The sequence below is a fragment of the Etheostoma cragini genome, chromosome 6 (genome assembly GCF_013103735.1).
Source record: "Etheostoma cragini isolate CJK2018 chromosome 6, CSU_Ecrag_1.0, whole genome shotgun sequence".
Taxonomy (NCBI): Eukaryota; Metazoa; Chordata; class Actinopteri; order Perciformes; family Percidae; genus Etheostoma; species Etheostoma cragini.
Window position 1 is genome coordinate 23,441,720 of NC_048412.1, and position 16,897 is coordinate 23,458,616.

A 16,897-nucleotide genomic window follows, 5' to 3' on the forward strand; every position below is an offset into this window, starting at 1 on the left:
TACAACTTTTTATGAAATACTCTACTATGAAATTTTTGGACATACTATACCATGACTTTTCATGACATACTACACTACAACTTTTTTGGACATCCTATACCATAACCTTTTATGACATACTATACTATGACATTTTTGGACATACTACACTTTGACATTTTTGGACATATTATACTATGACTTTTTGATCTCATTTTTATGACATACTATACTATGAATTTTCATGATATATTATGACTTTTTATGATTACTATACTATTACTTTTTTGGACATACTATACTATGTCTTTTTTGGACATACTATACTATTATTAATTATTTCATTTTTTGATATGCTATACTATGATTGTTTAACACATAGTTTACTAAGACTTTTTCATGACAAACTATACTATTGTCATGGTTGTAATTTTCTGTTATAATGTTTCCCGTTTTATTTTGTCGTCTGTTTTCTCCCATGTCATGTCTTGTTTGACTTCCTGCCTTGTGTTTTCCCGCCTTTGTGATTGTCTGCCCCACCCTAATGTGTTTCTCCTGTTCCTGAGTCCTCGTGTCATCTGTCCCTTGTTTCCCTTGTCACTTGAATGTGTACTTAGTCTCTGTGTTGTCTTTGTCTGTTGTCAGAGCATTGTGTTTGTGAATGTCTACCCCCTTTATCTCGGTGTTCAAGTTTATTTTGATTCATGGTCTTGTGGATTCTTCTACATTTTTTGGGAACTGTTTTTGCCCGCTAACTCTTTTATTTATTAAATCATTGAACTCCACACTCTTCTGTTGTTTGCGTTTTGGGTCTGCCATTTCTCGAAATCCAACATCTATGACTTTTCACTGACTAACTACACTATGACTTTTATCAAATTTTATGACATACTATACTGTTACTTTTTAACAACCAAACTGACTTTTTATGACACACTATACTATGACTTTCACATTTTATGACATACCATCCTATGACATATGACTTTTTCCTGACATACTACTGTTAACTAGGACTTTTTTGTCATACTAAACTGTTACTTTTTAAGACCTTTTATGACATACTATACTATGACTTAAGTTTAGTATTATTACATTAAAAAATGTTAGCTTGATCATCCCGCTACCTCATTCTTCTGAACAGGGGCATGTCAAAATTAAACTTCCTTTTTTTGTGTTAAATGTCTTGATCACCAGTTTCTATCATTTATTTCATGATTTGCAGACAAACCTTATTCACCCACCAGGTGCTTTCTCTATGCTACTTCCCAAATCAACCTGACCCTGTAAGTACTTCCATGCTTTTCTTGCCCAGAATTGTGCTAGGCCTACAGTTTTTATTTTTGTCATTAACACATATTTAGGCTCAAATTTGAATTTAAAACTCTTCACACAAAATGCTCATCATCAACTATAACAGACACTAAATAAATTATGAAAAATATCCTTTTACCTCTTTATACTATTGCCTTAATTTGAGAAGAATGGCAGCTAAAAGTGAACATTTAACATAGTTGCACTGCAGCTCAGCAGAGCTGTTAAAGTAAAAAAAAAAGGGTTGCATTGATTCAGTGATCTATACACTTTGAAAAGATGTGGGCCAAAGCAATTATAAAATACTGTTATAAAAATAAGAGCAATGGCGTTTCTAAAAGTAGCTACACTTCTTCTAATCTTAAATATGTACATCAATACTGTTGTGTTTTTATTTTAATCACTGCACAGCCAGACTCTCAACTAACATTAGTTTGCTAATGTGTTTTCTGCACGGTGTATACATTTAGACAAGTTCTGGTTTGGTAAAAGCAGTCCTGTCCTTTCAACAGCTCAGCCGCCTCTGAAATGCCACAGCTGTAAGGTTATTGTTCACTCTCAGGGCAGCCTCATTCACGGAGAAACTCGTATTACTTCATAGGAGTGGACCATGACAAACATACTGCTGTGTGGGAAGGTTTTGGGAGTTTCAAAGCAAAACCATTTAAACTTATTCTACTTTTGCCATTTGTTGTAAGATTGTTCTCCTTAGTGATTTGATACAAGGGTATTGAGCCTACATTATGGCTAATGATTGTAAGGCATACACACAATGGTCAACTTAAAGCAGATGCGTTACTGTCCAGTTGGCAACTCCTGATCTTTGATAAGCATAAGTAAGAGGAAACAAAGTGTTTGCTCGAGATAAGTTTACACACGGACAATCTCGACTTCAACCAGAGACCTATAAGCATTTAACATATTTTATTAGTGTCTTAGGTCAGTGCAATTTGCTCTACCCTGCCAATGCATGCTAGGATAGTACAGAGTGCTCTATTTACAGAAAGAATATATCTATAGAAAAACAATAGAATGCAATTAATGATATGGTTTACACACAATGACCCAGTTCCCAGTCACCTGGTGGAACAGGTTGGACTGCCTGAGGGGTCGGTTATGACGTTCAGAGGAAGTGTAAAGAGTGCAGTTCCTGGTTGGCGTCCTGTTTGGGCTGAGGAACATGAGTGAGTCATGTGGCACCAAGTTGCCTACAACTCAGTAAAAACTGGCTCTCTATCAGCACTAAATCTGACAAGCAAAGCATAAAATACATTTTGCGTAAATGTTTTACTTTTATTATGAAACATAAGTTTCAATCATTCAACATAACCATAAGTATGAATTCATAATGTTCAGATGTTTTAAACAAGAAATGAAGCAATAAATGCATAAAAACCAAAACACACCTGGTTTCATGACAGTGTATTAGCAAGTGTTGTGACTTTAATTTGATCTTTTCCTGCTTTTAAAGACACACCGCACCCCAATCCACTGTCCGCAAAATACACCAATGTGTGTTTGTCCAGCCGTCACAGTGCTAACTTGCAGTTTATTTGCATAAGGTGTGTGTGTATGGTGACATACAGAGCTGCTGTTACTATCGCTTTGAGACAGATTAAAATGAAAGAGTCCATACATGGTATCAGTTTTCACTATAAGGAATAACATCATGTTAATTAGAGAGCTTCAGAGGTGCCAGCAGGTAGATTTTGTTACCTTTGGACAGAGCCAGTCTAGCCATTTTTCCCAGCTTCCAGTTGAAATGCTAAGCTAATCATAGGCTAGCTGTAACTTCATACTGACATTTCAGACATGCCCATGGTATCAAACATCTTCTCTGACTCTCAGCAAGAGAGCAAACACGCCAATTTTCCCCAAATGTTAAACTACTGCGTGAAAAGAAAGACAATATTCACAGCACCAAAAGTAATTTCAATGAAGGTTAATGAGCAGCAATTAAAGCAAATTGTGGAATTGATAAGCAATAAAACCCAACTTTGCCCAGTTCAACACACTGAGGTTTTGCAGTTGCAGCTTAACTTGGTCTGCTAATACCAGTGGCTAATGTTAGCTGTGAGCAATCCTTTGATAGATGCTGTGGAGCTCAAGAATATTGGTTTTCCCCAACTTGCGTTACTGTTACACTGCCATCCTTATCCTTTCATTGTCACTCATGTTGCAGCAACAGCAAAAGTTGAAGTCTCACTTTAAATCTTACAAATGGAAATTTGATTTACAGAAACAGGGAAAAACAATTATACAGCAGTGCAATGTTTTGGGTTTATTTAATTATGAGTGGTTATAGGAAGGCTCCAGGATTTGTTCGAGGATCTTTGATATTTCTGTATCTGTGGGCGAGCCAAACTCCGAGGATCTGAAAGGAAAGATAAATGAGCATAAAGTGTCAAGTTTTTCTAAATTTACAATAAACTTCATCTCTCTAAATGTCCACATCCGCACCCACTCAATTCTTTGTTGACATGACATTTTACTGACCTCTGTGAAGCTGAAGAAGAGTCCGATACCACCAACAAACCGTAACACATCTCCAGCGTACCGCTGGATGATGTCTGAGCACGTGTCACAAGTCACTTTAGGGTTGTGAAAGCATCTCTAGTGGAAGTAAGGGAGAAAATAAAAATTAGACAAAGGCTGAATAATGTAGATCAAGAAGTTGCATCTCAAAGAGGCTTGAGAAAACTATATTCCAGATGATTAACTCACAGCTTCACATGAGCTGCCATTGACTGGAACAGAAAGGAAGCCACAACAGTTAAGTGTTTTCTCAAGGTCCGTTTGAGTGGCCTCGGATTTGTTCCATCCAGCCTGCAGCAGGTTGTTCTGTAAATGAAAACCACACAGCCTGGTTCTGTCTATATTCATTTATTTGTGTGTGTGTGTGAAAATCTACACCGCTAGGATTGTTAAACAGATGTTAGAGTATTCATGTTTATCTGAGGTTAAACTAATATTTAGACTAAATAACCATTATTGAAATGTGTGCAGACAAACTGATCATACCTGTTGTTCTTTATTCAGTGCCAGACAAGCACAGGACACAGAAAACTGTACGACAAACACTATAAACAGGATTATCATGTACTGGAGCAGGTTAAGGAAGTTTACGTCAGATTAAAAAAAAAATCATGAAAACATGAAATTTAACTGTGTTGCTGCTTCACAAGAACCGTTAACAGAGGAATATAATCCTTTTAAGTGCTGTGTTTTCATAAAACAACTATGAGAAGGTGGGGGGCCCCTGTTCTCCTGCAAACAAACCAAAGGATACGAAGAAGAGCAGGACCTGGTGGTGCTTCAGGGCGCCCCACAGCCCCATAACGGCAACCACAAACAGGAAGATGCCCACGCCGATGACCCCTGCCACCACCCTGATGCTGGAGACCAAGTCAAACCATTTCCCCCAGCTTGCCACTCCGATTAGCAGCAGACCCACCAACTGAGGAGGAAGAAAATGTTTGCATGAGATAAGAAGGAAGTACAATCATCGTTCTAAGGAAGTCTCTACTCCATTTGCAAGCAACAGTGTGTCAGGAAGGGCTGTACACCAGCTTCTGTCCAGACTAAATCAACATTTAGCTTTTGTAAAATAATCTCCAGAGTTTATCAATACAAATACCAAAAAGTTGGATTTTTATCCGATATGCTCAATTGAAGTATGCAGAACAGGGGATGACAGACAAGCGTCTGCACATACAGCAACTCCAGACTGATTGTAAGTAAAGTAGGCCTACATGATTAGAAATAGGCCTACAATAAATGACTTACCAGTACATGATAAAATAATTTAGAGATGGGCGTATGTTGTGCTTTTTGAATACAGGAGGTTGTTCATGGATCTATTAGAAGTTTTCCACTTAAATTGAAAAGGTCTGAAATTGTTCAGTTGGCTGTTCTGGATTTATAAAGGGGGTGTTCCCCTGGCAGGTCATTTTCTTATCTCTGAGTAAAGCCACCAACACCAACCCTGGCCATGGCATGAACTGAGCCTAATCAGTTACCACCTGTTTCCACAACAAGACAAGCGGCTCAGAAAACAAACATTTTCATCTCATTTCTGGTATACAGCACAAGTCACGATGAAAGCAGACACATCTAGCCTTTTTAAAGCAGTTATTTCGGATAATTACCATCGGTACAACAGCAGTAAAGTCATACTTACAACATAGACAATGTTGAGAGCGCAGAGTGCGTTCTTGGTGCAAATGAATCCGCCGCAAACCATCGTCGCTCGCCACAACAGTCCTCCTTTAGACAGCCTTTAGAAGAGACTGGGTCCGCCTCGGCTCTCCGGCTACGTGTAGCTTCCTTTCTGCAGGTAAAAACCAAGCAGCGTTTCCTGAACAGATCTTGCTCGCTGATTGGTCAATTGTCTTCATAACAAGTGAGTTACGTCTTCACGCAGATCATTAGCTTTCTTTTCAGTGGTCAGGTGTCTTTATTACAAATGAAATGAGGCACGTATACGTGCAGATAATTACTTTTCTCTTATTTTTTATTTTTACTTTTCTCTACCACATCACTGCGTCAATGAAGGTAAAAGGTAACTGCAGATCTCTTCCCCATGTTGATCCTACGCACTGCCTCACTTCACATGTTTTATAGCCTAAATTTATTTTTAATTGGATAATTTCAGCATTTCTCAACACAACTGAGTAGTAATTGTTCACATTCTCGTTGAAATGCATTACAAAGTGTGTGTGTTAACCTCACTGGAAGCCTCACAGACAAACTCTATAGTTCCACCTTGTGGCTACAAATGGACACTATAGACACACCATTTTACCTGAACTTTCATTTTCAAATTGGAATAGGGACACAGATAATCTGACCTTTGAGTTAAAACATCATTGGTTGAAATGTGTTGTGTGCAGCAACCTATAGCTTAATTTATATTTTGCTATTAATATTGGGCTGAAACTCAAGCCATTTGCCCAATATTTAACCTATCTATTTCTATTTTAATTATTAACCACAATTGTTTAGTCTTATTATTTAGTGTATTATTAAGACTTTCTGTTTTGAGGTTACGGAATTAACTAAGTGGAAGCACATGTAGTATGTAAATAGAGGTTAAGATCGCCATGTACTGGACAAACAGTGTTACATTTTATTAGCTCAAAAAGATCAAATCTGTCCATTGAATCATACTTATGTAGCATGTCATGTCGCTCAGTGCATCATCTCTTTCAGTGAGATAATCTCCACTAATCTTTTGCTTTTGACCTTCAGATAAAAAATCAAATTATGATAAAATAGCATTTGGAAACCCAAGTCCAGAGCGATCACAAGTCAGCAGAGGACAGCAAGTGACTTGCCTTAATGAGGAAAACCCCATATTACTCAATGTTGGGACTAATATAGTAGGTTGTGATTTATTTCATATTTTTAAAACGAAACAAAAAGAAGTTCATGGTTCAAGATTTCAATAAGTAAGAGTATTGTACTTCACATATGAAACAAAAAGGATAGCAGACAGGTCATCCTTTGTGACAAATCACCTCAGGAACAACATGTAGACACAGAAATGACAGTCTGTCTACATTTGAACCAAAACACCCACTAAATAATGTCTACTTTGATAAAGGAAATGTTTCAACATACTAAGAGGCAAAAAAATGTATCTAAATCAAAAGCAGCCTTTGAAATAACCTCCTGGTGAAGGCATGATTTTACTGCCAACTTGTCTTAATAATAAGGCCGGTGACAGCCTTTGCTCAGTGTATGCTGAAATTTGTTCCTTTCAAAAAACATCAGACCTCAAAAACCACCACTTTGTCATTCTTACAACATCCTGCCAAAAAGAAGTGCAGGTTGTGTAATCCCTCACAGTTGTTCCTCTGCCTCTGAAACCACACCAAACTGCACCCACAAGTAGCAGCATTTAAACCTTTGAGGTTGAGTGAGAGTTGTCTTTTGTCTTTAAGGTAACGTGAATGCGGTCACTGGTAATTCTGATAACATAATGGAGGAGGAATTGAACTATGTAGCAGTAACTTTCAAGACAAATGGGTTTTTCACACATGGTGAGTCCTGGATTCTGTTGTTGTTGAACGTTGATGGTTTACTACTGTCTGCTGAACTGCAGAGTTGCTGCCAGTGGTGGAAGGTAGATTTACTCTGTATGTACAGATTTACAGACAAGGGTTACTTGAGAATTTGAGTTTTGCTATCTCTTGCTACTTTAAACTTCTACTACACTCAAGTGGATTTGTTTGGTAGACATGTTTGTAAAATTATACTACAAAAAAAACAGAACTAAAGGTTTTAATTTCCTTTAATGACTCTTTTGCATTTACAGAGAAACCAAAAGACCTGGAAATCATCTATGATGAGGTGAAGACATGGGAGGTGAAGGCATTGGATTCAAAGCCTGCTAAATCAGGTTATTTATGGTTTACCATGATTGAAAAAGATGAAATATGATAACTACGGTATTGTTATTATTGTTGCTATAAATTATAAAATGAATTGATTGGTTGTTTTTGTTGGTAGACAATGTAAAGAAAGCTCCACTGTGCACTCTGCTTCATCTGCTGGCAGCAGGTTTGGGGATTATTTGTGTCATCTTGGTGTCGGCCGTCATCACAGTCAGTATCCACTGTAAGTCTGTCTACTGGTTTTCAAGGACTTTCAATGCAGTGTAATATTAACTCTCACACGTGAGGGCAACAGTAACGGTTTCTTCCCTGACTGCAGTCAACACAGTCATGTCAGAGCAGCACAGAGAAAACATCAACTTAACGGCACAGACTTGGCAGCTGTGGACAGAAAAGACTGACTTAGAGAGACAGACAGAAGAGCTGACCAGAGAGAGAGACAGACTCAACTGGACCGTCGGAGTGATCATGGAATATCAGAACTTCCCGGTGAATGCACACTGTCCGCAGAAAGGTGAAAATATGGTGTACCTTTTTTCAGTGAATTCATTACATTTACTCAAGTTCTGTACTTAAGTACACATTCAAGATATTTGTACTTTACTCGAGTATTTCCATTTCATGTCACTTTATAGCCTCCTTCTACACTACTACATCTCAGAGGGAAACATTGTACTTTTTACTCCACTACATTTGTCTGACAGCTTTAGTTACTTTTCAGATTACAGTTGTTTATCCCCTTCCTGTCCAGAGATGCCATGTATCTCCAGATGTGTTGACATTGAATTCATCTGTTCAATTGAAGGATAATAAAGTGTTCATTCAAGAGATGGAGAAAATCTTACTTTTAGAGATACGTGGTTCTCCGAGGAACACAATGCTACAAACACACGGTGATCTTATAGAATATGATGCATTGCTGTAGATTAAACCGCCAAACAGCATGACAAAAACAATCAAAATTTGCACAACCTTAAACATCTACAGCAGTGAAATGCAACATAGACATTACTGCAGCCGTAATGTTAATCCAGAAACATCAGCTAAAATATCAAAACTGACGGGGAACATTTAACTGCACAATCAATACTCAGTACATGTGGCTGCTAACACTTATATACTGTTACCTAAGTAAGGTTTAATATGCACTTTTAGTGGAATATTTTTAGTGTGTGGTATTAGTACTTTCACTGTATTTAAAGGCTCTGAATACTTCCACCACTGCCTTTTTTTTTACCTTAAGGCTCTGTTTGGGTTTTGTGAACACTCCTGTCGGTCAACTGAACCACTTATTTTTATGTGGTTGTTTCACTTAACTTTTATAGCATTTGAATTTAGTTTTATGTTGTGATTCATCTTTCAGAGTTCAGACCTTATGACACTAAATGTTTTTAATGTAGGCGGAATTATCTGTTTTATACAAAATTAATTAGATTTTGTTGTCTCATTCTTGTTAAACAGTGTGTAAACCTTGTCTGGAAGGCTGGGTGCTGTTTCAGACAAACTGTTACTGGTTTTCAACATCTGATTATTGGAGCGATTGGAAGGGTTGGCACCAAAGCAGGGACGAATGCAGAAAAATGCAAGCAGATCTGGTGGTGATTGAAAGCCAGGAGGAACAGGCAAGACTGATTTAATTTGACTTCATTGGTAATATAATGTCCAAACAAAGCTAAAGAGCATCATCATCTCTATTTTCAAATGCAGAGATAAAATTGCATGGTGTCCAGAAGTGTGAAGTCATGAAACAGAAGATTTTGTTTGAATTATTTGTTTAAATATTTAGAGTTAATACATTCATTATAATTGTCTAAATAGAATGTTTTGCATTATACTGTGCAGTAGAATCACATAAAATCACACCTAATCTCCATAGCTACTTAAATTATTCATTTATAAATCTCTTTTATGTCCCTAATTCGTTCTGCTGTTTTAAATATTCCTAATTCTCTGCCTGAATCTGTCTTTTCATGTGTCTTTCATCTCTGTGAGGCACAATGTATTAAATCTTTTTGGATAGAATGTGTAATTATTGCATTATAGCAGAGGCAAAGATACATTTTTCTCAATTAACACCTGTATTACAAATTCAGGAATTCATCAATAACCACACAAAATGCTACAACACTGCATTGCATGGTTATTGGATCGGCTTGAGCAGGATGGACACGTGGGTGTGGGTAGATGGAAGCAACTTTACTCTGATGTAAGCACAAAAAACGATCACTCAAACATGGTCACATATGCTATTTCAACCTCCTTGAGTTATCACCACAGTAATACCGTCACATACTTAATCACTACTCTAAAAAAACTATCAGAAAATGCTGAATTGTACACTTTGTGTCACTGGGTTGTAGAGATGATGGACAGGGCAAATTCTCTTAAAAGTCTTACCAGAACAAACTTCCTCTTCTCCAACACTAGGTTTTGCATTATGACGTGTTTACATCAGTTGTTGTCAAAGTGATCCTGGAGAATCAATGGGACTTGGCCATTGATTACACAAGCTCTCTGTTTTGCATGTTCTCGGAAGAACGTCTGCTTCTGTAATGAGAAAATGTACACACTGTCACAAAAGAAGAAGTTGACACATTAATAAATAAATAAAGTACAGCCTCTTAGTTTGACGGACAGGGCAAATTTAGTTTTAAAAAATCATCCCGTTTCTTAAAGGGGCAGATGAGTGAAAAGTACCAAAGGATATTCTGAGACTGAGTATCCAAAGAGGGAGGAAAACAACAAACAGTGTGCATTACATTTAGCATTAAAGGAACATGTTGACATTTTGGGAAAATGTGCTTGATTTTATGCTGGGTGTAAGATGAGAGGACTGACATCACTTGTTTCTGAAAGAAATATATGAAGCCATAGCCACAGGCAGTTAGCTTAGCTTAGCATTAAGACTGGAAACTGAGGTGCTAGCAGGCAGATTGCGTTACTTTGGACAGAGCTGAGCTTTTTTCCCTCTTTCCTGTCTTAGTGCTAAACTGAGCCTCATATATAATGGACAGATATGACCGTAGTATCAATCTTCTCCTCTTATTTTCTGCAAGAAAGTGAATACGTGTATTTCCTAAAACGTTTAGCAGAAACATTAATTGATATTATGTGAATTTCTCTTTTTCACCAGGTACTGGAAAACACAAGAACCTGGCTACAAAGTATCATGTGCTCTAAGTCTGCCACAAGCAGATCCTCTGGCCAACTGGCACAAATCCAGCTGTGACATGAAGAACCGCTGGATCTGTGAAACACGAGCTTTGATCAAACCTGATTAGGAATCAGCTGCATTATTCCTGAAAAAGCTGTTCTTGCTGTTTAAAAACAAAACCAAAAAAAACTAAATTTTGTTGTCCTTTTCTAATTTAATGCGAGTATCCATTTTAAGAAATGTTGCAGGGTACTTACCTATGAGCTATAAGGTGCATAGCAGGGTAAAAATGTACTAAAGAGACAAGAATAAAGACTAACCATCACCCATCTACTTTGTGTTCTTAAATGTTATAATCTGTTTATATTCCTTGGACACATACACTAAGTGATCACCTGCATAGTCCAATGCAATCCAGTACAACAGCTCTGCTATGAATCCTATCTTTGCTGACATCATAATGTTCAGAGTAAACTGTCATTGAGGTGCAAATTTAATTTTACTTGAGGTCATAGTTATTGGTGGTGATGTACTGGACTGCTTTACATCGAGGTGTTTCTAATATTCTGCCCCCCTCATATAGAATTCATGGGTGATCTGTTATATTGGATTGCAATAGAAATTGGATGTGTGTCACTGAGTGTAAATTACCAACATTACCTAAAAATACTTATTTTTGTTGTTGTAATAAATCTTATAAAAAGATCAAAAAATATCTCATTCCACTGTAACATAGACTTCTATTGATATTAAAACTATTAAAAACACCTGAATAAGCCACATTGCTGCAATTGGAGACATTTTCTTTCATTACTGGAAACATGGTCACTGTGGTTTATTTTGAATTAATACCATATCCTCTTTCTGTCATAAATACTCTTGAGAGCATCGATTGTGTGTTAATCGACTGCTGAAAATAGTCCTCAACAAACACTTTATTACATGTTTGTTCAAAACTAGCGTGCAAAGCTGCTGTGTGAACTTACGGCGCCTTTAAAAAGATTGACTTATATATGTGACTCATTTAAAAACGGGAAATGTTTTCAGTAGAAACACATAGGCATGTGGCTGAGTTCTATAGGCGGGGGAGAAAAATCAGACTAATGAACTGTAGGTTTCAGTCATTTGGGATTTGATGACAATAATACAAATATAGAATATTGCCGGTCTTATCCTTTGGTATGGTTAGAGATACTGATCAGTATCAATGTTACCAATGAAGTGTATTACAAACACCAATCGTCAGTTAAGAAATTAAAATGGGAGTTAACCCACTAGAAATGAACATGACAGGTTAAAAGGTTAGGTTCAGTTTTAGATAATGCTAAAATGTGTCAACTTCTTCTATCAGAACAGTGTGTACATTTGCTTGTTACCGAAGCTTACGTACTTCCAAGAACACACAATACAGAGAGCTTGTGTAATCAATGGCCAAGTCACATTGGCGCTTCAGCATCACTGTTTGATGTTGTCTGGTTAAGATGTCAAAACAATCTGAGAGGCTGCAATTTACATAGTGTTGTGGAAGAGGAACCCCTTGTTTGTTCTCTATGTGGTAACACTATCAAAATGTTCAGTCTCACACACACTCCCTCATTCTCTGCACCAAAGCAATTTATGGTAATCAATTACTTTTAAAGATGGAGGAAGAAATCAGTTACGCTACACTGTATTTCAAAAATGGTGGCGCAGCTCCAAACGGTATGGGATTCTTGCTTTTTATTATACTGTACATATTTGAGACTGTTTAACATCTTTCTAATTGCTTTGTGTAGAAAAATTACATCTGTGACCCTTGTAGTCCCAGAAAATTAGTTGTTTTTAATCCTCTGCAAGACTCCCCAGCCAGATTATACAGAAGACCACTTTTTTTCCACATCACAAGTATGTGTTTGTACTTTTACTTAAGTTCACTTTTGACTGCCGGACCTTTACTTGTATCAGTGTATCTGTGGTACTGATAGTTTTACTTAAGTAAAAGATGTTAGTACTTCTTCCACCATTGAGGATGTGTGAAAAGTAAAGAGAACTAACTAAGTGAAAATAACCAGAAATCTTTTAAGGTTAAGTAACTGCAATTGAACTTGATCAGTCTGCATCACAGCATTTGCAGAACAGAGTTGGGAAAGTGAAGCAAGTAAATGGAGGACAACGGTTCCTTCATGCAGCAGCTATCTCTTATTATTTACTAATGTTGTTATGTCTGTCGACCAGAAGAAAAACAGGACTCAACCATTTACTCCGAAGTAAAACCTAAAGGGGCTGCCACGTCTGTACCAAGTAAGTTAAAACATCTGTTGACTGTCTTATTTTCATTTTAACTTCATTCATCAGTTAAACTATGCAACATAAGAGACACATTATGCTTTACTTATGGAAAAAGTACAATTGACACTTTATGATGACATAAATCTAAATCTGCTTGAGGTAGCTTGAATGTTAAATTTTTCTGGCTGCTAACATTTTTCCTAAAAACCGCTTAAGAACATTATTAATCCCATTAATATGTTCAGTGTAATTTGGTCCTGCTACTTTAACTTCACCACTGGGGATGGTTGTGTGAAGAGAATCAGAACTCATTAAAGGATTAAAGGAAGTACAAATTGAAACTTTGTAACATAGTGTATTCTAGTGCAAAATGCCACTAAATTCTTCATGTGACCATGATAATATTGATAATGAATGACTTAATTATAATTACAACTGTGATTTGAATCTGAGCTTTCTCATTACAAGCAGATGGTGAAGCAGCTGCACGCTCTCACTTTTGTGTGTTGGTGGTGTGTTTGGGGATACTTTGTGTCCTCCTGTTGGCTGCAGTCAGTGCCATCATTTACAGTGAGTTTCATGTCAACACACTAATGAACGTGCAATGAACAGTAATAGCAGCTTTCAACACATTTAGACCAACAGAATCAGTTTGGGATGTTTTGCGGGTTCAGCTCTTTTGAATTGTGCCTGCTGTCAGTTAGGAGTCGGTCTGTATTGTACTTTTTATTTCTGTTTTGAGTGGTTGGTTTGATCTATTTAATGATCAAGTTTGACATTAAAGGACTATAAATTATGGAAGGCAACGTTGGGTAAGAGAAATCATTCTAATAAAAAGGTCAGGAGCATGGATCTGATTGCACAGCATCCACTGATTGACTGACTGACTGGTGCTGCCATCTTCTCTTTCTCAACATAGTCAGTGTGGTAATAAACTGGCAGAAAGCAAACCTCAGCGACCTCACAGCAGAAAAGCAACAGCTGATCACAGAGAGGAGCATCTTAGAGCGAGAGACAGCGGAGCTCAGAAGAGTCAGAGATAATCTCAACTGGACACTGGAAGTCATCCTGACATTTGACACCTTTCCAGTAAATGACTTCTGCCCAAATAAAAGTAAGTGTGTCTTGCAATGTTGGCCACATGGAATGTCTTGTTCTTAATGCACAAATATCAAGTGACAAAGTCAGTTAAACTGCTATGTACTATGGAACAGTCACAGTGGTGTTTGTTATGGCAACGGAATATTCTAACCCTAACTGCAGATCTGGAGAACGATAGCTTATCTGAAAAACTGGTTAAATGAGTTTCACTTTAGGCTAAAAAAAAGGTTTCAGAGTAAAAATTCACTGTGACTATTGATTGAAATTAAAATATTTCTCTGGATAAATTCAAACGTTTACCTCCTGGTGGCGCTAGAGGAAAAGTCAGGAATTCAAAGTTATACTTGTTAATTTTTTGGGCGTTGTAATTACTATAGTCATGCTGCTAACATGACTAAAAAACATCATTGCCCATGAATTCTTGTTGTTATGAGGAAAAGAGGATTAGACCGTTTCCCCTTCCCAGCTGTTTTTTTCTGTGAGCATCTTTTTCACTTTACTTTTCAGAGCATTAGCAAAACTACTTTGAATTTTGATAGAACACTAGCATCCAAAACTACCTCAAATAATAAAGTGCAAAAGTTGGCTTGTGGTAAAAGCAAAAAGCTGTTGTCATTGGGATCTTAAACCTATTATCAAACTTGTGTTTTAGTATTTGTGTTTTTACAACAGTAGATTCTAATTTCATTCCATTTCTCTTCTTTTGTTCATAAACGCAGAGTGTCAGCCGTGCCAGACAGATTGGCATTTGTTCCAGGAAAAGTGCTACCTGTTTTACAATGCAGACAGTCCTTGGAAGACATGGCAAGAAAGCCGAACGGATTGCAAGACCAGAGCTGCCGATCTGGTTGTTATTGACAGTCTGCATGAACAGGTGAACTCAAACACCAGAAAAGTCACAGAGGTTTTATTTGGGTTTTGATTCAGCTATAGTGATAACATGGAAATTCAGAGTGCACAGGATCTATAACAATTTCAGCCAAATTTCAGCCTTTACTTTCTAAAATGCAACAGAAAATATTATCAATGTCTAATCAGAATCTATGCCTAGAAGCAAGAAAGTGTGCATGTTTTTAATGATCTGTAACTGTACGACTCACAGGAATTCATAAGTAATCACACCAAGTACTATTACGACACATATCATGGATACTGGCTCGGGTTATATAACATCCAACACCAAAACTGGGTCTGGCTTGATGGACGTAATGACACTCTAGGGTAAGAAAGCCTTTTTTTTGCAATTAATGAAAATAGATGAACCCAGTTACAGCTGTTTTTAGAAACTTGGAATATGTGAAAAGCTGTTTAAAAACACAAATGCCCTTTAAGCAAGGCAGCAGACCTCATACAACCTATGGGACTGTGTCTATAAGAAATTGCTAAAAAAAAAGAAGAAGCATGGTCATGTATTTACTTTATCTGTGTGAATTTACAAAGACTGAGGTCAGACTGAAACAGAGGTCGACACCTAGTCAGCTAGTCTGGTTCAAATGTTCTTTTAAAGGCTGTACTCAATATACAGAACATTAATATAGAAGCAGCAAATATTTGCAATACAAAGATGCGGAAATACCTGCGTTTCTACCTGTTCGGCCGTGTGGGGTTGTTAGTGCATGTGGGCGTGAAAAAACGCAGGTATTTCATGTATTGAAGAATAGTCTGCATATGGAAATGTTGTGTTTTTTCCTCCAATACATTTACCTGACAGCTATATTTACTGCTTATTTTTATAGAAAGATTTACAGAAAATCATCTCGTGATACATTGCTAAAGATGAGACTCAATGTTAGGCAGTTAAAATGAGCTCAACCTCAACCAGCTGCCTCATTGAAATGCTACATGTTTATGCATGAGTTACACTCATAATCCACTTTATAGCATATCATTCTCTGACAGGGGACATTTTAAATTACTAAAAGCACTGTAGATACGATAAGTACACTTTGATAAGTGTTCACAAGTAAAAGACTTTTACTTGTACAGAGTCTGTGAACATTACTAATTTTAGCTAAAAATCTTTTCCAACACTTTTTTATTTTTTATTTGATTCTTTCAAACTCAAGCTTTAAGCCACCATGGACAAGAAGTCCTTAAAATACTCTGAAATAAATCAGAATTTGAGAATCCAATTCCATATCTGGATATTTTTTGTTTTTAGTCACTTAATTTGTTGTGTTGTGATAGCAGAATTGGAAATATTATTAGAAGTAGGTCTACTGACCTTCATGTTGTTTTTGAAGGTACTGGTTGACGGAGCAATTTGGTGACACTGGTCAATGTGCACTGTTAATCCCCGGGAAGACTCCCCCACACAGCTGGGACGCAGCAGGCTGTACAATGCAAAACAGGTTCATCTGTGAGAGAGACGCTCTGATAAGGTCTAATTAGTTGGTGCTGAGTTTGTTTTCTATGTATTCTTGCTATTCTTGTTGCATGCTAAACTACATTACAAAACTGTATCACCAATTTTCAAAAATAAAAATATAAAATTGTATTACATATTTTTCTAAATCCTGAATCAGCCTGAGGATGATGTAGTGTTCATAATTGTGTCTATCTGTACTATTGTTTAAATCATAAGTATTGTTTAAAATGTATTTTATTAGCTACTTTTTATTGCCAAATGTCTTTTTGAACATATATCTATGTTGACTGGAGGTGTGAAATGTCTAAAAGAAAA

The 16,897-nt window shown here is 37.0% G+C and overlaps 3 protein-coding genes across 5 annotated transcripts; 2 read left to right on the top strand and 1 right to left on the bottom strand.

Moving 5' to 3' along the window:
* Nucleotides 1–3,079: 3,079 nt before the first annotated feature.
* On the bottom strand, nucleotides 3,080–5,721 carry tspan13a (tetraspanin 13a). The gene is made up of 6 exons (XM_034874960.1): nucleotides 5,474–5,721; nucleotides 4,583–4,750; nucleotides 4,315–4,395; nucleotides 4,018–4,134; nucleotides 3,790–3,906; nucleotides 3,080–3,667 (listed from the first exon to the last, which is right to left on the bottom strand). Exons 1-6 carry the CDS (start codon nucleotides 5,534–5,536, stop codon nucleotides 3,593–3,595), a joined length of 621 nt encoding a protein of 206 aa, XP_034730851.1. The 5' UTR covers nucleotides 5,537–5,721; the 3' UTR covers nucleotides 3,080–3,592.
* A 1,337-nt stretch (nucleotides 5,722–7,058) lies between these two features.
* Nucleotides 7,059–11,001, top strand: LOC117946675 (C-type lectin domain family 4 member M-like). Its single transcript, XM_034874959.1, has 7 exons — nucleotides 7,059–7,337; nucleotides 7,613–7,696; nucleotides 7,807–7,914; nucleotides 8,011–8,205; nucleotides 9,153–9,313; nucleotides 9,785–9,897; nucleotides 10,825–11,001. Exons 1-7 carry the CDS (start codon nucleotides 7,277–7,279, stop codon nucleotides 10,970–10,972), a joined length of 870 nt encoding a protein of 289 aa, XP_034730850.1. The 5' UTR covers nucleotides 7,059–7,276; the 3' UTR covers nucleotides 10,973–11,001.
* Nucleotides 11,002–12,421: 1,420 nt separating this feature from the next.
* On the top strand, nucleotides 12,422–16,809 carry LOC117946807 (CD209 antigen-like protein C). 3 transcript variants are annotated; one of them, XM_034875192.1, is made up of 7 exons: nucleotides 12,422–12,546; nucleotides 13,060–13,125; nucleotides 13,582–13,683; nucleotides 14,033–14,227; nucleotides 14,934–15,088; nucleotides 15,317–15,435; nucleotides 16,458–16,809. In XM_034875192.1, exons 1-7 carry the CDS (start codon nucleotides 12,486–12,488, stop codon nucleotides 16,603–16,605), a joined length of 846 nt encoding a protein of 281 aa, XP_034731083.1. In that variant the 5' UTR covers nucleotides 12,422–12,485; the 3' UTR covers nucleotides 16,606–16,809. The 3 variants fall into 3 exon arrangements, with proteins under 3 accessions (XP_034731083.1, XP_034731084.1, XP_034731085.1); XM_034875193.1 differs by having other exon boundaries at nucleotides 13,585–13,683; XM_034875194.1 differs by lacking the exon at nucleotides 13,582–13,683.
* Nucleotides 16,810–16,897: the final 88 nt, after the last annotated feature.

Bases quoted from the DNA above. Each gene is read 5' to 3' on its own strand.
- tspan13a (XM_034874960.1), bottom strand. From the start codon at position 5,536: ATGGTTTGCGGCGGATTCATTTGCACCAAGAACGCACTCTGCGCTCTC. The intron at 4,135-4,314 runs GTATGATCAGTT...TTTCATTTACAG, and splicing joins CACTGAATAAAGAACAACAG to AACAACCTGCTGCAGGCTGG. The intron at 3,907-4,017 runs GTGAGTTAATCA...TACTTCCACTAG, and splicing joins ATGGCAGCTCATGTGAAGCT to AGATGCTTTCACAACCCTAA.
- LOC117946675 (XM_034874959.1), top strand. From the start codon at position 7,277: ATGGAGGAGGAATTGAACTATGTAGCAGTAACTTTCAAGACAAATGGG. The intron at 7,697-7,806 runs GTTATTTATGGT...TTTTGTTGGTAG, and splicing joins TTCAAAGCCTGCTAAATCAG to ACAATGTAAAGAAAGCTCCA. The intron at 8,206-9,152 runs GTGAAAATATGG...CTTGTTAAACAG, and splicing joins TGCACACTGTCCGCAGAAAG to TGTGTAAACCTTGTCTGGAA.
- LOC117946807 (XM_034875192.1), top strand. From the start codon at position 12,486: ATGGAGGAAGAAATCAGTTACGCTACACTGTATTTCAAAAATGGTGGC. The intron at 12,547-13,059 runs GTATGGGATTCT...TCTGTCGACCAG, and splicing joins TGGTGGCGCAGCTCCAAACG to AAGAAAAACAGGACTCAACC. The intron at 13,126-13,581 runs GTAAGTTAAAAC...TCTCATTACAAG, and splicing joins GGCTGCCACGTCTGTACCAA to CAGATGGTGAAGCAGCTGCA.